Source organism: Rhea pennata, chromosome 6 (genome assembly GCF_028389875.1).
Source record: "Rhea pennata isolate bPtePen1 chromosome 6, bPtePen1.pri, whole genome shotgun sequence".
NCBI lineage: Eukaryota > Metazoa > Chordata > Aves > Rheiformes > Rheidae > Rhea > Rhea pennata.
Window position 1 is genome coordinate 20,370,302 of NC_084668.1, and position 24,581 is coordinate 20,394,882.

The 24,581-nt window shown below is 36.0% G+C and overlaps 1 protein-coding gene and 1 long non-coding RNA gene across 2 annotated transcripts in view; one reads left to right on the top strand and one right to left on the bottom strand.

The window, feature by feature from the left end:
- The window catches only part of LOC134141957 (uncharacterized), a 63,519-nt gene extending 40,854 nt beyond the window's left edge, over window positions 1–22,665 (top strand). Inside the window, exon 4 of the long non-coding RNA XR_009958758.1 lies at window positions 22,256–22,665. This is a non-coding gene — a long non-coding RNA (uncharacterized LOC134141957). The remainder of the gene's footprint in view (window positions 1–22,255) is intronic.
- COBLL1 (cordon-bleu WH2 repeat protein like 1) overlaps window positions 1–24,581 on the bottom strand; it is a 91,039-nt gene that overhangs the window by 20,008 nt on the left and 46,450 nt on the right. Inside the window, exons 2-9 of the mRNA XM_062578588.1 lie at window positions 18,359–18,538; window positions 11,914–12,115; window positions 10,724–10,952; window positions 8,847–8,885; window positions 7,804–7,901; window positions 7,449–7,688; window positions 1,004–1,154; window positions 331–405 (exon numbers count right to left, since the gene is read on the bottom strand). Of these exons, the coding sequence (XP_062434572.1) occupies window positions 331–405; window positions 1,004–1,154; window positions 7,449–7,688; window positions 7,804–7,901; window positions 8,847–8,885; window positions 10,724–10,952; window positions 11,914–12,115; window positions 18,359–18,538 (1,214 nt within the window). The remainder of the gene's footprint in view (window positions 1–330; window positions 406–1,003; window positions 1,155–7,448; window positions 7,689–7,803; window positions 7,902–8,846; window positions 8,886–10,723; window positions 10,953–11,913; window positions 12,116–18,358; window positions 18,539–24,581) is intronic.

The window sequence follows — 24,581 nt, forward strand, 5'->3', positions numbered from 1 at the left end:
CAGCGTTTGATAGGCTTGTTACAAAAAAATCACTGAAGTTCTAGCCTGTTCGTGACTAGTTTGTGGGAGAGGAGGGAAAATATTTTGTTTCCTAAAATCTAAAGCAGAGAAACCAATACAAAACATACACACATCTTCCTGAATATAGTAATGGTAAAATATCTGTATTTTAGAGAGACATATTCTGTACTTGAATGGGAGAATTAATCAATCTGAGGCCTTGTAATAATCCTGTACTTAAGACACAACTGTAGTATAGAAATTTACTGCTATGAATTATAATTGCTTACTGTAAAATAGATTTGACCAATGCATTTGGAAAAAACCAACCTGTTTCAGACTGTGTTTCAGTGGCTTTCTCTTCCACAGTACCCTTAGCAGGGGTTACTTCTGTCGATGATGTTACTGCAACAAGCGAAATAAGCCTTTTAATAAAAAGTATTGCCTCTCAATTTTTGCACCCACAAAAGCTCTGAACAAAATGTTAAATTGTGATCTTAAAGACTGGTTAGTCCTTCAAGAAATGCACCTTAAGTGATCAATTGTTGTCACAATTCCTAAATATTTTTAATCTCAACTCTTAGGTATTTTTGAACCTAAGAGAATTGAATTTTTAGATCAAACAGAAGAATTATAAAAACAATAATATAAATCTCTTTCTCAATCCATTTTCTATTAATCCCTCCCAGTTCCAGAGAAGCTAATCTTTTCCTCTGTCTACCCCCAACTTGTCCATTTGATTAATATAGACAAAAGTGCTATAGGTAATCTAACTATAATTAATTTGAAGTTTGCTTCTTTCAGTTCAGTGTCCCTTAAAGCTTGCCTTCACAATACATGAGCCAATCTAATAAAATAATATTATCACACCTTACAATCTGAAAATGTTTGGCACTTTTTTTTTTTTTTTTAATTCTTATCTCATAGGGTGGTATTTCTTTAATGTTTAGCCAAATTACCATACTTTCTGTTACCTTGTAATTAAGCAGTATAAAAAGATTACCAGTCTCATTAATGCTTTCACTTTGATCTTCTGGCATTTTAGAGGGTGGTGAAGGTGCTTTGCGCTTCATTCTTCGTAAAGAGGAGTTCACAGAAGCTGTGTCACTGAACGGCAGAGAGCCCTTTCTTACTACTTCTAGTCCTGGAGGGGCCTAAGAAGGCAGATGGGGAGGGAAAAGACTATTAGCCATCAAAAAAACCCCAGCAAAATAACTCCAGTAATTACTCTTCAAAAGGATTTGTAATACGCATTTGGGAAAACAAAAGCCTATGCCTATTACCAAAATTACTATGTTTCTGATCTTAAATTCTGAGTTTTCTCAAAAAAAGTGGGTTTTTTTAGTGTAATTGAATATATTCACAGAAGCACAAGATACAGCAGGAAAAGAGAATCAGTCATGACTATATAGTATGAAAATAGAATTTGAATTCTTTTCTGCCTTAAGGCCATTTCAAGATGGGGATCCTCAAAGAACTTCTCTTCATGCTTTAATCAACAAGCCTGCTTCACAAAGTGGAATATGGAGGAGCCAAGATGGCATAAATACACTTACGAATCTTTCTTTCTTTCCAAAACCTCCCTGAGGACAGGACACCTGACCTGGGCAGTATCCATGGAACACACTTCTCATTTATCAAGCTACCACTCACACCAAATATACATCCTACAGCAAGGGGACATTTTAAAAAAAGGCTAGAGTATTTCACTCTACATAATCAAAATTATAAAGAAAATTACAAGAGAAAAGATACTAGTGCAAGTTGTCTGAGAAGCAGTCTGGCAGCTCTTGTTACCTCTCAATAGAACATTTGAATGAACAAACTGCAGCGGCAAAAACTATCCCCTGAGCTACCCTGAGGACAGTCAGTCACCTGCTTTGTTATATGCCACCTGGGTGCCAGTCAGGGCTGACAGATACCTACAGATAGGTACTTTCCTGCACTGTAAGGAGCAGCATTGTCCAAACATGCTCACGGAATTCCTCTACCAAGGACTTTAATGCCAAAGCAAGCAACTCAAACCGTTTAAAGCAACTCAAACCATTTAAAGCAAAGCAAGGCTCCGAATAACAGGGACAAAGACACAAGGTGAAATACTCTTTCAAGAAAAGTAGAGGATATGAACCTACATTCCACTCCTAATTAGAAATATTTGCAAGTTCTAATAGTTAACAAGTCAGATCCTAGATTAAAACTTCACACAAAAGAAATCACTTTACACTTTTTTATAGTTTCTTATTTGGAGTTTCTAGATAGTTACATTAAAAGAAAGAAGAAGAAGAAGAAGAATTAACAGTATTCAGCATCTGACTTTGCAAGGGAAAAGGTGTCAGAGATAGTATTATTTCCCCCAATCACACTTTTTTTTGACTGTAAAATCATTTTCCTTTTTGATATTGGACAGCTGTATCTCTGTCCTTTCTGGTAGCTGCTGTACAGCTGTAGCCCCTTTATTTTGCACAAAGACTCTGCTCCTCTGTTCAAAGCTCTGCACCCTCATCTGCTCTGCACAGACTCCCCCCAAGCTGACTTGTTTGGCACAAGGTTCTGCATGTGCTTGCTCAGCTGTACAGCTGTCACCAGAGTTCCCTCATGCACAGAAAAAAAGTATGTGTGTGGGGAGGAAATAACATTCTCAGCGTAAGAGCAGAAATACTACTGCAGGATTTTAATAAATCTTTCTACTGCCCTTTGCATCCAAAGAAACAATTTGCAAAAGAGATTTCAAGCAAGTACTAAATGTTCCAGTTAAGGTTCAAGTGTTGAACAGATTTTCTCAGGAATTATTCAGCATATGAATATTAAGAGCTTTCAAATGTTACAAAGGTTGTAATATAAAAATAGTACTTTAAGCAGATGGAAAAAAAAAAAACATTATTAACATGCATCTGACAAAATTTTGGAATATACATCCGGGTGTTCATGTGTCACACCAACTGCCAATGATACCAGTGCCTTATCAGTTGCACTTAAATTGAAGTTCATATTAGAATTGTTGAAGTAATTAACTGTGCTTGTGCAGAAACATCAGTGAGCACTTGTGCAGACTTCTCAAACTCCCGAAATGCAGGAGCTCCATTTTTAACACTGCACACCTTCCTCATCCTGGAACAAACAAGAGTGCATTATGAGGCTTTTTAGCCTAAAAGTGTACAATTTTGGCACTAAATCCCACACTATCCCAAGCACGCACCAACAAATGCCAGTGCTCCCCAACTTCCAGCCTCTCTGAGCAACAGCAGAGGTGGTGCCCGTTTGTTAAGTGTTTGGTAAGGGGCATAGTAGAGCATTTCACTGTCCTGGAAAGCATGTCTCACACCAAGTGTCATTATACACACATTTTCATATCAAGAATACCTCTTTTCCTCCACATATATCCTGGCTTAACAGAAGCTATACATGAGAATAGAATAACAAAGCACATCGCTAATCATATTGCTAGTAATTTTTTCTTCCCTTTACACCATACAGGGAAAGAAGTAGGCAGACAAATGTATGCCCAAGGAATAATAGGGAAAAAAAAATAAAATGCCTAATGAACTAAATTTCTATTATGTGACTTAAGCTTCTTACCCAAACTACTAGGAAGAAAACAATTTAGACTTGTTGGAAAGAAAGGACATACAGAATATATCTGGAGAACCGTAATAGGTCGTCTTCTGTCCAAACGCCTGATACTAGTATTCTCTCCAATGATTTCTGTACATAAACCATGGTACAGAAGTAAATACAAAAAAGGGGGCAAGGCTATATATTTGGTATATATGAAAACTGGATACATGCTATGTACACAAACCAATTTTGAATCACATTAGAATCATATCAAATTATCTTCATGCAAGTTTTAGCAAGAGAAAACAAAATAGTCCTGAGCATCATCTTTTCGCAGATGACCCTGGTTCTATTCGACATCTCCCTGAGATTCATTATATGGCCTGCTGTGACGTTGCCCAACTTCTCCTTTAGAAGCCTCACCATCACATTTCAGGCAACTGAGCTTCTGGTATAACCACTGAAGGATGGAATTCATCCCTCCCAGAAATCTTAATGAAGCAATTCCATGACAGTGGCTAATAAATCTTTTCAGAACCATTTAAAGGCTTAGCTGCTCCCCCCACCATTTCTCACCTGCTCCTTCCCTTTCTTTTCTGAGGAACAGACTGGAGATTTCAATTTCTTTAGGGGTTAGGCTTGAGTGAAATAAAAACTTACTATATTTCTACAGTAGAGAATTATTATCCAACTAAACGTTTTCCCTATAAAATCTCCATTTAATTGTTCTAACCAAGCACAGTTTATGTATGTTCCTTTACCTTACACTACTTTCAGTTACTGTGACATACATAAAAAAGAAAAAAAAAAAGATATCACAATCTAGTTTTTATAAATAAAGCATTAGGAAGAAAACCAGCAACTGTGTTTTGGGCATAATCAAATGCTTTTCATTTAAAGAAATGTTATTACTAGAAAATTGCATCCATTTTTATGAAAACTGTGAAGATGCACACACTGCATTATACAACAGCACTTTCCATAAACCCTTAAGAGCACTTTTGATTTGCAAGTGTATTTAAACTTGCTAGTTCTAAACATACTTCTGGCAAGAACCATCTCAAAATTAGAACTGACACAAGCAGGGAGGGATTTCAGTATGAGACTAACATGCTCATTTACAACTTAATTTAACACAGAAATTTGCTGTGCTTAAATTAAATATTTAAGCAGTACTAGTCATCCTGCCGTATAAAGGATGGACAAATCATGCTACATAATAACTTGTTAAGAGATAACATTTCATCCTTCACACTAATTTCTTACCTAAAAATAACAACATATCATCTTCAAAAACTGATTCTATAATTGCTCTGAAATTTAAGGGAAAAATTTTTTTCTTCATACTAGAATGTAACTATTCAGATACAGTTCTGTATCTGTTCTTTTTTAAGGGAAAAGAAGAAGGGAAGCTGTAGGAGGTAAACATAAAAACCTTTTCATACAATGAGAAACTGGACTACAATATACTGTGAATTTAAAAAAAAGCAACACTGAGAACACTGTTCCCTCAAAGTTGGCTCATTTCACTGTTGTCTGATGTTACTACTTTGGCATGGGCAAATGCCTGTTGCTATCAAAACCAGAAAAACAGTTTATCTAGGCAAAACTGACATTTCACTTTGTCTTCCTTGTGGATGCTACACAAAAGATTTGTCCATAATAAGGCATGCACAGAAGGTCACCCTGGTCTATAAAAGGAATTCAGCATGCAGCCAGTTTGCCAAATAAACTGAAGGGCAGGCAGCTTCCGAACTTCAGCATTCTTAAAAGTAGTATGATTTGCAAGGAAATGTTTTCAGTAAAACAGATGCAGATAAAAAGTAACTCTTAAGAAAATAATTATGTTCTCGTTTTGTAAGTTAACATGATGGGAAATGACAATAAGAATGAAACTACAAGACATGCTAAACAGCCTAGCAAACACACTGATCAGCCCAGGGAGTAACCTAAACAGGACTTTAAATCATAGAGACTGGAGGCACATTTTCAACAGTGGAGAATAAAAGATGCCAAATTCTTGTATCATTTACAGTGAAATAATTATGGTATGGAGTAACCATGAGATTTGCTGTATTACTGAGAACTGACTCAGAACAGAAGAGCGTAATTTAGTCATTTAGAGTTGATGAAACACTGATGTGTACAATACAGATGAAAAATGCTGTGCAACCATCAGAAATGCTATGCAATCGTCATAACTGCCTTTATTAGATGCTTGTATGTCTCATTTCAAGTTCTGCACCTAGGATTTTGGTTCTTAGGGTAAAGACTGATTCTTAGAGTCTATATTAAATAGCAACCAAATATAAAGTTCAAAATACTCTTCATGCTATTTTTATTTGAATAAAATTATTTAACATTGTCTCTCACCTAACATGTTTTTAAAGGAACTGTTCTTTATTTTACAGCTAAGTGGAACTAGAACTCTTACTAGTTAAAGGTACCTTTTTGTTTATTTTAGAGTGGAAGCTGTAAGAAACAAGCTTCCAGTTTTCTGTTTGCCAGCATTATTCAAAGTAGTGCTCTAAATCACTAGACAATTAAACCAAAATGAAACGGGGCTCTTAAAAAAAAAAAAAAAAAAAAAAAAAGCCAAAGGCTTCTAAGTTCTAAGGGAGCTAGACAAGGTAGCTAGAAAAACTAGAACACACACACAAAAAAAGATAATCAGTTTGGACTTCTGTCCTTTCTTCTTGAGTTAGTCAACTTCAGTCCAATCACTTTAGATGAATAAAAAATGTCAGTACAAAATAATAAATCTAAGCAATTTTGAGTGACAGATTCTAGCCCAGCAGTCATACATAATGGGATATAAATCATTTAAAGCATGTTGACATTATAAATTTTTAAAAAAATTGAAACTCAATTAAAAGGCTAACATGAGGAGGTAAAAAAAAAAAAGACTGATTTTTTTTTTCAACACTCCTTTTATTAAAACAAAGGAAAAAAAATCCTTTGTCTTTAATGATAAAGCTTTTCAGCAGGATGCAATACACAAATTCAGAACTTCTGTTAAACAGTGCTCTCTTGTGGTTCTGTGCCTTAATGAAAGAGTAAATCATTGTATAAAGATAAAGCAAATCACAGTTTGAATTTTCTTGTCTCTAGGTCTAACACAAAATTTCTCTCTCAGACCTGTATTTCATTTTGTTCTACTTTTCATCTTTCTAGCATGCCAACAGCCTTATTTATTAAAGACCACCTTAGATTCTGGATTTAAAGCAAAGTATTAAGTACAAAGTAAAACATTTTGACTTATAATGCCAGCTTTAGCCTTGAACTTTAATAGGAATTCACAATTGACCATATGTACTTTACCAAAATATTACCTGACGCATCAATTTCTCCCAAATTTTGTTGGCAGAATTTCTACATTGCATTGGATATATAGGTAACTGATATGCAGCCCCCATCTCACAGCTTCAGTTAAATATACAATTGTTTGCTTAAAATAAAACCTTAGTTTAACATTCTTGTACTTCCAACAAGACTACTTCCTAAGATTTCCATCTTTTTCTAGTAATGTTAAAGAACTAAATATTGTTAAACTTATATAATTAAAACATTAAAAAGTACAGGAAATTCTAAAACATATAATTACTAGCCATGCTAAAGTAAGACTATATCTGCATATTAAAATACGTAAACTATTCATACAAAAGAACAAAAGGTGCTCACAAGAGCAGTTTACATTAGGAGTTAGTTTTTCCCTTTAGAAGAAGTTCAGCTGCTACTCTGGACATAGGACTTGAAGATTAAAAAAAAAAGGCATCTGCTAATATCTACAGTTATTGTCACAGTAAATTTTTTAGAAGTAAACACTTTACTTTTATTCCCCTCAGCAGATATATAACCGGGCTATTCCCTTAAATGAAGCAAATGTAACTAACCTGTTCATTCCCATCAAGACTGTTAGATTTCACAATAGCAGACGCCGTTTTGACCTGGGCATGTGCAAGTTCCTGGGGGGCGCTCTGAGAAGCTGGCATAGGTGGTAAAGGAGCTCTCCGTTTCTTTGGCATTTCAGACGGCAAAGTGCTTGAATCATACTGCTTGCTAACAGTGTTAGATCTTGTGATAAAAGTTGGCCTTGGCTTGCTCATCAGTGGAGTTGCTGGAGCACTGGCAGCCTTGGTCGGAGGGAATAAATAAAAATCTTTTATAATTTCTGAAAAAAAATCAGCAGTATTGATTGATCTAAGAACATGTTTATAGAAGCTTTTCTTATGCAAAGTTACATCTTACTTGTTCTCGTTTCTTCTTACTTCGTTGAAAAAAACCGAAAAATCCTCTGTTTTCTTTCTCCTTCAAAGCATCTAAGTTTTCAGACATTTGGTGGGAGTCTAAAAATGGGGGAAAAATACTTCTAGATATTATTTACTGCATAGGTTATTTCTCCTGCATTCTTACTATTTCACGGTCTGTCATCAGCCTTCTGGAAGGATACACCAAGCCCCCCATAAATCATCCATACTAATAGCTTTTCCAAAAACTACACAATGACCAGCTTTCCTAACATCAGTGTTCTTCCCTCCCTTCTCAGGGCTCACAGCAGAGGCGTTTCAGCTACCTTAATACCCTTAAGCTCTCAGCCCAACCCACCCAATTGTCCTAAGTTATAGTTCATATCTCAAAGTCTACAGAAGGAAAAAGGAGCATCAGCCTCTCCAGTTCACAATCCCTAGCAGTTTAAACTAATGGCAAAGGGTGAAGTGGGACAGGCCAGGTACAAGCCTACCAATGGTATGACTATGAAGAAACATCACTGAAACCCTGACAGCTGCTGACCTACACATAACTGCGTGGCAGTCACAGTAAAGATAATCAAGTCCACACTGGTATCCTGCAGAATTTATCCTCTTTACATAGTCCTAGTCATGCAGAGGATTTGTAAATTTCAAGGTTGTCCTTCTCTAACAAATTCAAATCCAGTAAAAACTAAAGAATCGCACTGAATGCAAATGCAACAACCAACAGGAGACATCAGCAAGATCATTGCCAGAGTCTAAGCGTTAGTATAAACGTAAGTGTAAATTTAATAAATTGACCTAAGTAAAAAGACACAGAAATACTTTATATATACATATATATACACACACATACATACATATATATATATGTATATATATATACACACACACACACACACTTCTGTACTAAGTTTTTCTTATGTATCTTTGATAGGGCAGAGACATTGTTTAATTTACAGGTAAGTGATAGTATAATGGGATGGGATGGTAATGGCGTGTAAGTGACACAATTTCACAACCTATATCACTAAAGCGTACCTTGTAAAGATGGCAAATTTAAATCAGCTGGTGATGCAGCTACAGAAGGAGAAAAGAGAATTTCAGTGTGAATCAAGGATGCAGTTGTATGTTACAAAAACACAGAACCCCAACATTAGGAAAAATAATTGGGTGCTTTCCTGAAGTAAAAAGATGCTTATCTTTAAACTGTACCTAATGCTGTATGCCACGTAAGAACTTGAGTTCAAAAAACGAGAACTACACACACGCACACACAATGCATGCAAGAGAGGGCACATGTGAGAAAACAGTGGAACAATCTAACAGCCCATGAAATACATAACCTAAAGGGTATTTGGGGGATTCTGACGGAAGACATGCAACACAAACTAGCATCTCAAATATGGAGAGACTGCATCTATATTTTTTGAAGGAAAGAATAAAAACAGTATGCAAATATAGCTTGCTGTACAAGTTCTGGATTGTCAGGCAGTTTAAACTTGAAAAACAAAGAGGAATCTATATTTAAGATATAATTCAAATAAAGATTTGAATTTAAATTCTATGGAAAAAGGTACAGCTCACCATTTACTTTCATAAAGAAAGCTAGAAAGTCAAAGTTTTAATAGAACTACTTGAAATTGACAGAACTAAGGTATATCTAAATTTCCTAGTAAGACACTGCTTCGTACAAACTGTATAGTCCCTTATATTCTTTCTTAAGGATTTTTGGCTGCTTGATTCAAATGATGCAAGGCTCAGGTTGGGCAAAAGGCAGTTCAGCCAGTCCGTAGGATGAAGTGGTGGCCAGATAACAAACCAGACAATGCACTATTGGCCAATCAACATGTTCAAAAAAAAATTTTTTTTAATTCAGCGAAGGAAAGAAAGAAACTTTGTTTTTGTTTTTACCATGGTAGAAAGGACCTTTCTCCCCTCCCTCCCCTCCCCCCCGCCAAATCAAAATATTCTTACTGTTTGAGATAACTGCTCTTTAGGAAGTAATTGCGAGAATTCTACAGATACCTACAAAAATTGCCATATATTTTTATTTATTTATACATATACACACACACACACACGTATACACACATACACCCCTAATGACCGTATATACACGTACAAAATTGTCGTATTCAGGAAGGAGGGAAGGGGAACAGTTTTAAAGTAGGAAAGGAAAATAACAAAAATGTAGAACAGTGATCCTGAAAAGAAGCAAGTCACTATTACAACATTCTATATTGAAGTAAAATTTCTTACAGAAATGTCTCAAACACAACAAAACACACTTTAATAGAATTTTAAATCAGAGTACAATAACTCTACCTTTAAAAAGGCAGGTTTATAGTTAAAGTTAAATTTGAGAATAGGAAAGTCTGTGCAAATACAGCCAAGGTAGTTAATAGTGCCCCTGCTGGACCACTATTAAAATGAGAATTGTTATTCCTTCACAATCCATTTATGAAATTGTCAAATAATATTCATAAAAAGCACCTAGGTACTGCATAGGTAAGCATTATCAGAACATTCTAACACTTTCAAATTTTAAAACATAAAACAAAATTTCTCTAATGTTTCTTTTCTTTTCTTCTCATCATGTTCCCATGTCTTCTCTGTGAGCTAAGGGAAATACAGTGTTTTTTTGCAAAGGGTGGAAGGGAGTTGTTCTCAATGATGCTATGTAATAGCCACCTTTGCTGGTGTTTAACATTTTGGTTAAAAAAAAATTATATTACACTTCTCAACTCTAAATACATATAAGCTTGTCCCATTTTCAATTTTGTAGAAGATTCATGAAACACACTTCTCAAATTGCTGGAAATTAATTTCTTCTGAAGTAAAAATTCAGAAAGCATACATTATGAAAATACTAGGTAATCATCTTTGCTATAAAAGATTTACAAAAGTTGTCTTACCTCGACTGATATCCATGGCATATAATTCTCTCAGCCCAAGGTCATTAAGAGATTTTGCCAAATCCAGGGCTTCCTGAGACTGGTAATTCTTCAACAGTATAGTGTGTGAAGGATCAAACTCACATTTACTACAGATAACTGGTATGAGTTCCTGAAGGGGTGCATGCGGACTAACTCTTACTACTGTCTTCTGTGTCTTCTTGTAGTTTATGACTACTCTTACTGTTTGCTAAAGAGAAAAAAATGCCAATAAACCCTCAGCACATATATTCTGAAACAACTGGCATTTTTATAACAAATTTACGGTAAGCACACGAATTCCCCTTAAGGCCAAATTCACCAATGTTTTAGTAACCAATGTATTAGTATCATTAGAAGGGAAATAAAGAATTTGTTGGTGACTCCCTTCTACTCAAGAAGAATGCTCAAACTATCCACTTTAAGAACTGTCACTTCTCTGTCCAGAAGGGTCTATGCCTGGATCCAGCGCCACAGGATACCCTACTAGGTTATATTAGGTAGCAGGATCAGTCAGTCAATAAGCCATGTGCATGTGGATGGAAGGAAGGTGAAACAGCAGCATAAGAGCTCCCATGACAATATACTTTATATGCTAGTGCTTTAGATAAATTTAAAAATATTATTATTCTATATGGCAGAATGAAAAACGAGAGAGAAAAGATTTATACAACTCCTGAAGAGGCATTTGGTTCAGTAATTCTAAAAACTCCTGTCTTCTTAAGGGGGAGTATACCAAGAAATGCAGAGTAATAACCAGAAAGTACAATACACCATTAAAGAAAAATGAACATACAATCAGAAGGACACATATATCACAGCACAAGAGGTGGCACAAGTTCTTGATTTTCAGTTTGTGGAAGGTTTGCTGTATTCAAATAATCTTCCAAGTTTGCCAAAAAGATACTAAGATAAAAAGATACTAAGGCATGGGATCTTAAATAATATTTTAACATTTCTTTCTTGAGGCAGCAAAGATGTTGTATGCAATAAATTGGGATATATTTTACCTAAGAGAAGATTACTGAAAAGCCCAACTTTTCACAGTGGTGCATGGTGAGAGGAAGAGAGACAACAGGAATAAATTGAAACAAGAGACTGAGCTGCCAGTTCACCTTGTTGATTACAATACTGTTTCCAATTTCTGGATAGGCTCTAATTTTAGTTCTCACCTCTGGTATCACTGGAGCAGGTTTCTTCTTATCCATTTGTTTTGGCTTTACAATCACCTTTTCCACTTCAAGCATTCCAATTGGTGTGTTGGGTTTGAATTTAATCTGACTATTTTCTGCTGACATTAACTCGATAGTATAACCTGATGGATTTAAACGATACTGTGCACAGAGAAAGATCAGCAAGTCCATCATGGGTTTCCTGTAAAAGATAAACAAAATGGTCCCAACAGAAGAGATAATTAAGCAGGCTATAAAACAAAATTTGCTGTTAAATGTTTACCCAAGTCATTCTTTCCCTTCCATGACTGAATAATTATTGTCAAGCACAAACTTTAAGTATCTGCAACATCAAAAATCACTACAAAGAAAATGAACCCAGTTTGCATAGAAGTACGCTTAGTGCTTGAGCAAAGAGGGAAATTTTTGCTTGCAGGAAGTGATGCCTTTCCTGAAGCCAGCAGGGAGATGTGGATTAGCCACCTAACTTAACATTTAATGTGAACTGTAGCAGTGATGATAAATGCCCTGCTATTCATTAAGAACAGTTTCCTTCCAAAGCTTGCAATTTTGGTATCATTGCAAGGCTATGAGGGACTTTCTTTTCAAAAATTCTAAGCATAAGTCCTGTGGAGGACAGACAAAAGAAGCTTGAGGCGATCACTGCATAAGGTGGTCTTGCATTATGAATCCCAAAATGAAAGCCATGTTTAAGGTAGATTTAAAAAAGTGGCTAAATCTCAACATAGTAGTCGAATTTGAAAAGCTCAGTGTGATGGGATAGATATGCTTCTCACAAAAAAGGCAATCCAAATTTTTTGCTCAATGAGAAACACAGTTTCAAGATAGGCTAAACATTCCCTATTGCTAATGGAATGAAATTTATTAAAACTGTACCTTAAACAGTAAGACTGCCATAGAAATGTTAAATAAACTGAAAGGAAAGAAAATAAATGAACTCTGCATGTTAGTGCAACAGAATTATGAATAAGGTTATCATACTATCAAATCACTGGAGATCATCATTCCTCAATAATTTTTAGAGTTGGGTAAGGAGCACTCTATTTTAATATCCTCTGCATCTCTCAGTTAAAAATAGGGAAAGCTATCACCTACTCAGTCTCACAAAGATTTTATGAAAATAAACTAAAAGTTTGCGAAGCAATCAAATGCTATGTTGAGAACAACACTGAGGTGTCTAAAAGGAAATCAATACTGGATTTAGACAGTATGGCTTTATCGGAAATCTAAATCTCTTCTGGTAGCATACCAAAACGAGGAGATAATTAGCTTCCATAAAGAGCTATCAGGATAAAGAGAACTCTAGATAATATCATAAAGACTACAAAGACATTTATTATGTAGGAAGTTAAAACTGACTTTTTATTATATGGTTGTGTAAAAAGTTAACAATGACTAAATGTTAGAAATTGCTGTGAACATGGTTTTATGGTTTTTTTTTTGGTTGGTTGGTTGGTTGGTTGTTTTTTGTTTTTTTTTTTTTTTTTGGGGGGGGGGGGGGGATTTTTTAGGAGGACGTGTCAGGAGGAACAATAAAGCCAAAAATCTACAGGAAGGATGCTCCAGAAAGAAGGCAGCTATGAAATACCTCTGAAGAGGTATAGATGCAAGAATGGAAAAAACTTGCTTGCTTTCATCTAGGTAATACCTATTGGCCTGAGGAATACCATGTGTAATGCTCTGAGCACTGGGAAAAAAAAAAAAAAAAAAAAAAAGTTGCTCCTTTTACACAGAACTATATCAGAGCACTTATTTCAATTCTTCTCTCACACATATCAGAATCTGCTCTGATTAGAAAAATAAACTGCTCTTTTTCTTGTGCTTCTAAACCACAACGGAGGGTTTGCCTACCTCTCACCCCAGTAAGAAAATAAAGGGAGCTATGAAGGAAGCTCAGCCCATTCCCATGTTTCTCTGGGGCCAGCGCAGTTGGGGGGGGGGGGGCCCAGACAACACTTGCTGCGTGACCTTGCTGGTTATCGGCTTATCCAATAAGTTACACATTAGCTTTTTCTGGCGCATTTTCATACACTGACTAGCTTAAAAGGCTAGTGGAGTGTAAGAAAAACAAAAGATTACCAGGAAGAGAATCTGCAAGGAAAAACCGTCTACAGAAATGTCGATGTGAGGGCTTGCCCCTCCAAACACCACGGTGCGGGAGTCACAAGAAGTGCCAGAATGACAGGTGAGAAACATAGCTGCTCACAAACAGATCGGTACATGCACATTAGTGCACGAAAGCAGGTACTGATTCAGTACAAATTTGCTTTCCATAGGTAATTCCAAAAATGACCTGCCTGACTGGATGACACCAGAGTTTAAGCCTCCCTCTAGGGCCTAGAGGCCTTTGACCACTACTTCAAACAGAAACATTTTTAAATGTTCTTACAGAGAATCTAGAGGATTTTTTTGTTTTTGTAACCACGTTCTCCAAAACTGTATTTTTTGCTGAGGCCTTCAAAGATTGCAGGTAGAGGAATGCATAGATCACAGTAAATTCAGCCACTTCCATCATTAGTATTTAGTAAAACCCCAAGAAGTCTCCATCAGTGGTCTCACAGAATAATATCTGCACATCCTCCTTCATCTGATTTCAAAAACATGTTTATTTGCTACAACTTTAGCTTCATTACATTTTCCAGTTTTCTGGAAATCCCTGATTGTAAATTTTTTTAAGCATTCCTGCACCTCTCATCTATCTTCCCCTGGTTACTCCTACCTGATTAAATAACAATAAAACGTAGATGCCTCTCATTACACAATGTAACTGATGGTTAAATGATGAACTTCATCTAGAATGTATCAAACCATGCTGGACCTGTAACCAAGTTAAATTTGAAATCAACACTGGAGGGCTAGGGGCAAGGAGAGTTGAGAAAATACTTCTATATTTGCAAGTATTTAAAGTGCCATCTTGTTATCATTTTTACAGTATCATTTGGATGAAAGAAAGCTTGAACATAAAATGTTCTACTATAGCCATCTGATAAGAAATAAAACTCGACACAGCTATATAGTAGTATTTACAATAATCTGACAAGTTTGAGCAAACTCCTAAACATATTTTACAATTAGTCTTAGTCACTTCTAACCAAAGTCCTTCAAAATGACAAATGCTGAACAAATCACTCTACTCTGTCACCCAAGTTGTTAAATCCTTTAATTTTTCTTCTTTGAATAATGTTTGTGGTTTCTTACTTATTACATGAAGATACATATTAAAAAAAATATTTCCATCTGCCAACAGTTTTCCCAATTCTCTAAAAATGAATCTTCAATTCATTTAAGTCAATAAAAAGTTATACAATATGCAAGATTTATGAAATTATATCAAATAAAATTTCTGTAAGGCAAGTCACATATCCTTTTGTTCTTCTTTCCTAACAGCTTAGTACATCCATTGAAACAACTACTCTGCTATTCCAAGTCTCCTTACCTTTTAACTTGAGTGAAATGTTGAAGAAAAAATTCCCAGCTCAACTGAAAAGACTTGAATCATTTTTATTACAATCTCAGGATTACTCCAAACTATTAACTTCACATTTGTCATAGACACACTTATTCACCAAATATTTATTGTTGCAGAACTTTTTCTCTACATGAAAGTGATTAACATTAGAAAACTGTAAAAAAAAAAAAATTATGCAGACAAATTTTGTTTAAGAGAAAATGCACAGTATTTTGTATTCACACCAGGATTGCTTTTATCACCCAGTGATTCACAGATTTTTGAACTGTGACTGAAACTTAAAAAAATGTATTTTGGAGCGGGTGGGCATCCAAACTTTGTTACCAACCACACTGCATTCAAAACTATAAGTCAAATTGTACTCCAAAATTGTTAGAATGGTAAAAGCCACAGCAAATATTTGTTTCATTTCACTTGCTTTCTGGATCCAGTGTTTAAGGGAAAAATACATCATGCTTCCAAATTCCTCTCCAATGAGGAGAACTAGAAAATTGCTACTTTTTTAAAAAAAGTAGATTTTTACAAGATCAAACAACAGGAATAAGGTCTTAGTGTCATGAAACTTAGCACCACTGAACAGACAAAATTCTGTTAGTAGCCACAAAACATATTCCTAACAGGAGGTGGAAGAAAAGAAGCCAAAACCTACAACACAGTTTAGCTTCCTATAAATCTCCGATTACTTAAGTCTATAGCTCCATGACTTTCCTTACAAAAGTATTCATTAATGGTCTTCTGTAAAAAGAAAAAGGCGTATTGTTTTGATGTAGAAAAACAACAAAAACCATCAACCCCACCAGAATTTGTTAATAACAAATGTAAGCAAAATAGATTTTGAAAAGTAGGGCAATACCACAAAGCTTGTTATTCACTAGCTAGCTATACAGAGTAAACCAACAGGTTATTAAGAATATCCTAATGACTGAAAGTACTCAAGAATGGATCAAATGGAAATTCAAAAGGGCCTCTAAGAAAACAGATTCAGCAAAGCTAAGTTCTCTCTGAAAGGCATCTGAAACCACAAAAGTCCTAAAAATGCTACCCTGACAAGCTTTGTGTGACACAGTTCGTGCTACCCACAATTCCAAACCAGAGAGTAAACCCACCTAACTCCACCTGCCAACAGCACAGGAGCTTCTTCAAGTGCAATACAACATCTGAGCACATGGCTGTAAAAAACTTTTCCTGTTCCTAGGATAATAATGAGAAGTAAAATAATATTTTCACCTTAGAAACTGTTTATCTTTGTAAGCAAGAAAGACTTATTAGTAGCTTACCTTTTAATGTCATTTCTATAGGAATGTTGCCTACTTGTCCACAAAAAGCAACCATCAAGACAGACTACAACTAGAAAAGATGGTTTAAGGCATACCTGATGGTGAACTGCAAGACCTGCACAGTATCCCCCCCTCGTTCTCAATGAGCCTAGCAGTGCTAATATAGATTCTTATTTGTAAGAGAGCCCTTAAAAAAAAAAAAAAAGCACACTATTTCTTCAATTGAGAGACTAACTGTGAGATAATAAAACTGCTCGAGATGTGCATGTGCTTCCTGATAAGCCTGTGAACCCCTTCTTGAACACTGAATAATTTATACACAGCTTAATTCAACTGAGTGAAGGTAAATGCAAAATTCCTTACTGTTGCTATGTACTGAGCTGCACAGCAAGATACAGGGCTCACGGCATTCAGAAGGGTGGAGGAAGAGAGCAAAAAGAAGATGGGGAGAAGTGCCTGACAGAATACACATGGGGTCTCATCTTTAGAACTACAGCAAGGCACCATATTTACAGACAGCAACACTCCTTGCTGAAAATATGCTAGTAAGAACACTGAAATGTTATTAAATTATTTCAGAAAATATGTTGCATTTTAAAAAGTATATCCTCAGGTTTCAGTTATCCTGAAAATCAGATGGGCTGGGGGAGGAGAACACACCAAACCACAACAACAGCCACAAAAGTTTAGTCACTGCAGCTCTGGTGAACAAGCTGCTACTGATGTCTAAGCAAAGACTTCATCAGTTTTAATGAATAACAATGCATGTTCAGAGACCTGAGCTATAAAACCTTCTTTCTCTTATTAAGGAGTGAGATTCATAAAACTACATATTTACATTACCCAGAGCAAAAAATCAGACTGCCTGCTCTCAGTAACAGAGACACTGGCAACACACAACTACAAGTGAAATATAGGTATGTTTTTTTTTCAGCTTAGAAAAGAAACAAACTGGTATCCTAACTGTTCTGATCCATAAAACAGCTTGCATAGGAGCCTTTTTAGGAGACCTGCTATGCTAATTAATATACCAATCTAAGTCTTAGGATTTCTGACTTCAACTCACAAGTCTATTTCCCAATCTTTCTGAACTAAAAGTGATTTTGGACTCACATGCACAATCCACACTATCAATTATAAGACTGAAATATGCATTTCAAGTTTAAACCAGCTAAAGCAAAATACGTTTGATTCAAAAGAAAGCTATCCACAGTTGTAGCTAGAAACTATTTCTTTGAAGCATTACAGTTTTTATCTAAAGTGATGACAACATTTTTAGGTCTCATAATAGTCTATAGGTAGTGCTGCTGAGCACGTGCTGAATATGTATCATTTTGAACCTGAGTGGGAAGCAGGAATTCATCTTTAGGTCTAATAAGAAAAATATGTGCAACAAAATTCAGCAACTCATACAAATCAGTATTTTTCTATAGATTTGGAGTGACCAGAAAAAAACTCAGCAGGTATGGCTGCCAGTCTTGGTAGGTTTCATACAGAAGTTCTGAATCTCACGTAATCTTTCCAAAAGAAAGGTACATCTGTAAGTACATGTTTCCACATCTATCTAAAACATTCAGGCTTACACAACTCATGTATTTTACCAACTGGTTTAAATCTGAATGAGCATGCTAGAGTAAGAAAGCAAGACTCAACAAAAATGTCATTTTTTGTAACATACCTGCCATTAACTGTAGTATATTTGATCACATCTCCTGGCAGGACCACTGATAGTTCAATGTCTTTATCAATTACATTCTCTTTCTGCTCCATGGTGAAGTTGGCTGATTCTGTCTCATCAAAAGGAGAAACATCAATGTTTTTTGCTTCAGATGGAGGAAGAGGTGCTTTAGCTTTTCTTCTGAAATAAAAAAAAAAATTAAGAGTTGAGTATTTTTGTGTATTTGATTTGATATTATCAAAATTCTCAATACAGACTCTACAAACTAACAAGACTCAGAAAAGGAATGAGCCACACTACTCTTTTGTTCAGTTATACTGTGTAACTGATATGGGCAAGTAATCTAGTATTTTAAACATCTTGTCTTCTGTGTTGTCACCACTGATATGTACAGTGTACTAAATTATCTTATCAAAGAAAAAATGCTTAATTTGTGGAGTAAAAAGTTTAAATTTAAAGCTCAATAAACACTAAACACATAAAAAAAATTTTAAAAGCAAATAAATTTTCTTTTTTCATTTGGTATTAAGAAGTTAAGACTTTGAGTGCTCCCAAACATGTTTACTGGATCAATATACACAGAAACACTGTACAACACAGTACAAAGTGAAATTGCACTAACAAATGTTTAATCTATAGTTTAAACAGACATAGGAATAGTCACTATTTTCCTCCCCAAAGTTTTCCTTTGATTGTTAAAATCCTTTTAAAAAAAATCCTACCATCTCTATTTATTTCTCTGTTAATAGAATAGCACTTTAACCGATACTACTGTGCTGTAATATTTTTTGACATTTCAATCATCATATAATCTTTTAGATTTTCCCCTCACCTCTGTTCATTTCCTAAGCCTGATTTTAAATAAGTTTTAGTTATTTTTCCCATTTTTTTTTCTTTGCCAAGGAAAACTTTTATTGGAGACCAACTCCTGCTATAGGATACCCTGAGGACAGTACTTTCATTCCCTACAACACATAATTTAGCATCTTCTTTTTTTCAAAATGCTTATCAGGAAATTATCATCATCATTAATTAGATATAAGCTTCATGGAAAGATTCATAAACACAGGCCATGAAAACAAAGTGAATAAACCAAAAATAGTGCTCTGGTTACTTGAAGTACCATCTTGATACAGAGGGGGAAAAAAAGATTCCCAAAAGATTTCTGCATTCAGTGGCAAACATCTAAACATCTTGAAACAATTCAGCAGATAAGCAGTACTTATGCCTTCCTTTTTAGTATAGAAATGAACTGTATTTTTGTATTAGAATTTTGTACTTAAGAAACATGAAAGAACACTGATGACCATAAATATGAAAACAAACAAGACAGAGATATCCAATATATTCATGAGGAAAAAAGACTATCATTAAGTTCATCACTTAAAAAAATATGGGCAAACATTTTTCATTTCTTATAAATAATCTTTTAAAAATCTAGAAAGGAACTACATTAACTAAAAGTTAAAAAGAAATATATAACTAGATATTTTATAGATACATACACACATTATATATATATATATATATATTTTATATATAGATAGATAAAAATAACATAATACACAAAGGTTCCAAAAATATGTTGGCAATTTAGATACTGGGGTTGTACTGAAGTTTGTTCACTGTCAGTGCAGTCAAAGAAATTAACTTCTACAATTATTCTACAGAATTAAAGATCGATAGCATACAGAGAATTAGAAACACACATATTCCTTTTGAAAATAAAGTTTAAAGTCACTTACAGTGAAGAACAAACAAGGTCCAGAGCAGCATTGCAAAAGACGACTGTGTAATGAGATTTCACATGACCCATCTGTTTCTGAAAGTACTTAAGGAGTTTTGAACTTCAGAACTCCATGCTGAATAATTAACTATTCACAGTCTCTCAAAAGTAATCAGAAATACTCACAGATTTTAAAACATACTGAATGAATACACATCATCAAATTTATATATCCTCTCTGCTGATGTTTTAAACTAGTTTTGGTGTACAACTCTTCCATGCACAATTCAAGATGCGTGGTGTTTGCTGCACATTTAACTTTGATCTCTATAGCAGTGTGCCAGGGTTATTTTGGGGTTTTGTGAACATTGCAAAATGTATGAATCAAACTACTTTTTACTCCTCCCCCACTTTTTTTTTTTAGTAGGAATTTTACACTGCCAAAAAGAAAGCATTAGCCCATATAGAACCTAACTTAAAAAAGGGGGGATAGGGGAGTACGAGATGTTACTTAATAGAAAAAAAAATGCTTTTCCTGTTTTACACCCATTCTTACACTATGAGGTAACTTCAGATTACTGTTAAACAATGTTTATCAGAACTACATTCAGAATTCAGTCTTTGAAGACCACAAGTCACAATAAGATTTGTTAGCAATTACTAGTGGATTGTATTTCCCTTTAAGCAGACAAATGCAATTTCGTTGCTGAAACTCTACTGAAGATGGCAATTAATCCAAATTAACACATGAATAAAGGCATGGTCCGTATCAGTAAAATGCAGCCTCATTTATACAGTGTCCAGCTTACACTGTAGAGAGCTAGGACTGATAAAACACACTTGTCAAAACTCGTGTGCAACAGGTAGAAAGGTGAAGTTAGGCATTTGTATAAACACCACATACACACGTATGGAGTTAAGGCAGTCTAAAGGCCAGCTGATTCCCCACTTACAGCAGTGAGGAGCAGTTTACCCTAACCATTCTAATAAATCTTCAAGCTCTCCATGGTTAGCTATGCTTATGTTCCCTGCCTCCTCACCCCAGCCCTAAACAAAGGGGGAGAAGATCCTGAAGTCCTTTCTCACAAGTCATGCTGACTTTTTGGCAGCCTCCTATTAAGCAACAGAGATCTGTATACTCTCATTTTCTGTTTCCAAATGCTGTATCTCTATTTTTTCTTCAGTTTCCACCAGTTCTCTCATTTGTACCCCAGAGTACGTTTGTTTGGTTTTGTAGCTGTCTTTTCACATGTTAGGCTGGAAAAGACAGAGCTCTTTTCACAAGAAAGGCTGCCTGGCTGGTAAATGAAGCGGTGCCCACCCAGAGCTGCAGAGCAGGCACGGAGGAGCTAGCAACACTTAAAGATACAGCACTTTGTAGGCAGGTGCAATTGAAAAGCAGTAAGTGACAGGATGGTGGAAATGTACTTATACTGGAAGTCTAAGTCCACACTCCCTCCCCGTTAGCACTGCGGAGCCTCCAAGAAGCTGCCAGAGGTGACTCTCACAAGGGCACCCTGCACACTCCCTTTTATTCACCCCCCCCCAATAAAAACAGCATTATCCAGGAAACTCCAAGTCCACATCCTCATTTCAAGCTCTTATCCAGTACTCTCTTGCCTCCTCACTTCCCACCAAGTACTCAGTAAACTGGGTGAGCTCCCAGTTTTTTAATGAACTTGTTTAAAAGATTGAGAATGTGGTTAAGGCTGTTTTTTTTCTCAATAGGAAGAAAACACCTAATTTTAAGTAAGAAAAAGAAACAATTAAAACAACTGAATAAACTCCAATCACAAAAATATTACTTGGAGTTCAGAAGAAGGTGTCCAGTAAATGATCTCATTCACAATACCTTTTTCTTTCAGATAATTTCCTATCTGAAACTGGTGCTAGGAACTGAGCAAATCTATTCTGATTTTCAAAGCAAACATTAGAAAGAGGTAGAATAACTAAAAAAACATGCTCTTTATCTCCTCGGCTACTACAGAACAAAAGGAAAAGTTGATGGAAGAATCAAAGTACAACTTATTTAGCTAGTGCATACAGAAAGGGAGTTAAAACAAAAATTTTAACCAAATAAGGCCACAACTTCCAGTTAAAAAAAATCCTGTGGAAATTGTGCTGAAGTTCACTGTACAATGTGGGCCCTCAATCCTTCCTTGTTTCCATAGGTCCCAGCCCTCTCAGCTGACTGACTTCTCTCTACCCTCAACATTGGAACAGCCAATCTCATCTCACCTGAAGTGATGCACTCCACGTTTATCATCAGGGAACCAGATCTCAACTGCAGCTACCTACCATGTTGCAACGACTTGAATATCATCTTCTGTCTACACAACGGCTTAAGGCAAAGTGGAAAATATAATATCGCTCTTCTCTGATTCTTACCATAAGGGAGGAGAAAAAAAAAATCCTAGTCCTGAGAAATTCCTAGCCCCATAAATTCAAGATTTTATGTGCTCCAGATTCTACTTCTACAGAATAAAGTATCATTGCAGTATCTCAATGTATTTCCTTCTTATGAAAATAAATAATAGCATCAATGTTCTGAATGAATGGAAGCCCTTTGTACAATAAAGGTCTGGACACAGTAAAGATGTATTCATTTGATGTTACTTAAAAAAAAAAAAAAAAAAAAAAAAAAAAAAAAAAAAAAAAAAAAGCAGCAGCTTCAGCAAACGCATGTTACAAAGCCTCAGATAGTACATTTTTAACTATCAGTAACTACACAAGAGAACTTTAAAATAATGTACTTGAACTTACAATGACCTGGATATTCCAGTTATCACCAGTACTTCCTCTCGGTAAGGATCACTTTCCCCCAAAGACTGGAGAAAAAGAGGAAGTCTGTTTGCAGATAAAAATCTTCTGTGCTAGATGTGCACACAACTAAAGGCTATAGCATAAACAAACCACCTCTTCAGATCTTAATATCAAAGAAAATCTCAACATTTACAGCACTTAACTTCCAGGCTAGAACATAATTCCATAAGATACTATACAAAGACAGCTTGCACAGGAATTATTTTGGATCTAACTTCCAACATCAGAACCATCACTCAGATTTTCTGTAAGAATCACCTGGTGAGGACAGGAGAAGTGATAAGGAACCTTACCTTCAATTCACTCATCTCCAGATCCTGAAGAAGTTTATTTAAAAATAAAGGGGGGGTGGGGAAGCTTTCTGCTGCATAGCAGATAGATTTAAGTTTGTTGATTTGACTTCTAGCATCACTAAGCACAGATTTATATGATGAACAACTATAGGGGGCTTTTCATACCAATCTCAACCAAATTTAATGTCAGAAGTAGCACTTCCTTATTTTCAAAGCCAGAACAGCACCTAGCTTTCATGTTTAGATCACCTCAGTAGAGAAAGTCACTGCAATGCAGCTCCCTCCAGAGCTTTTCTTCCCTTTGACTTCATACTCCAAGCAATTATAACACTTTTTTGATCACCACAATAACGTTCCTCCACTGCTTAGCAGTAGATGGCCAAAACCTCACAGACATCATCTTCAACAAAAGAACAATTGAGCAAGAGTTTAGGTCTACTTAAGTACAACCTACTTTGTTTACAATGTTGTGTCAGTTCTGAGCAACAGGTATAAAATAAAAGGAATTTCTTCCACAACCATTCTCAGCCCAATCCTAATCTTCAAAATTTATAGAGGAAATTGTATCATACGCTAAGCAAAGACTCTGAAACCACCAACTTTCCAGCAGTTTCGTCAGTACCCTCTTTGGAGATTACGGTTTCACAGCATCACTGTGGCACATACTCAAGATCAAACACTAAGAAAAAGGTTTAGAAGCAGTGCAAGATTACTATCTAATTGTGCTTCCTATAGTATGGCAAATGACTGAAGTTACAAGGGTAAGTCACTGAAAAACAAACCTTTTAAAATTTTTATGAAAATTACTGCTATATATTTCAGGGTGCATGCACTTTTTGACACTGTCTTCCGTAACAGCCTCCTAGATAAGCTCAGGAAGTGTGGGTTAGACGAGTGGACAGTGAGGTGGATTGAGAACTGGCTGAAAGGCAGAGCTCAGAGGGTCATCATCGGTGGCGCGAAGGCCTGTGGCTAGTGGCATCCCCCAGGGCTCACTACTGGGTCCCATCCTGTTCAACTTCTTCATCAGTGACCTGGATGAGGGGACAGAGTGCCTCCTCAGCACTTTTGCCAATGAGACCAAGCTGGGAGGAGTGGCTGATACCCCTGAGGGCTGTGCTGCCATGCAGAGAGACCTGGACAGGCTGGAGAGCTGGGTGGAGAGGAACCTCATGACATTTACCTAGGGCAAGTGCAGAGTCCTGCATCTAGGGAGAAATAACCCTAGGCACCAGTACAAGCTGGGGGCTGACCTGCCGGAGAGCAGCTCAGCAGAGAAGGACCTGGGAGTGCTGGTGGATGACAGGTTGACCATGAGCCAGCAATGTGCCCTTGTGGCCAGGAAGGCCAATGGTATCCTGGGCTGCATTAGAAAGAGTGT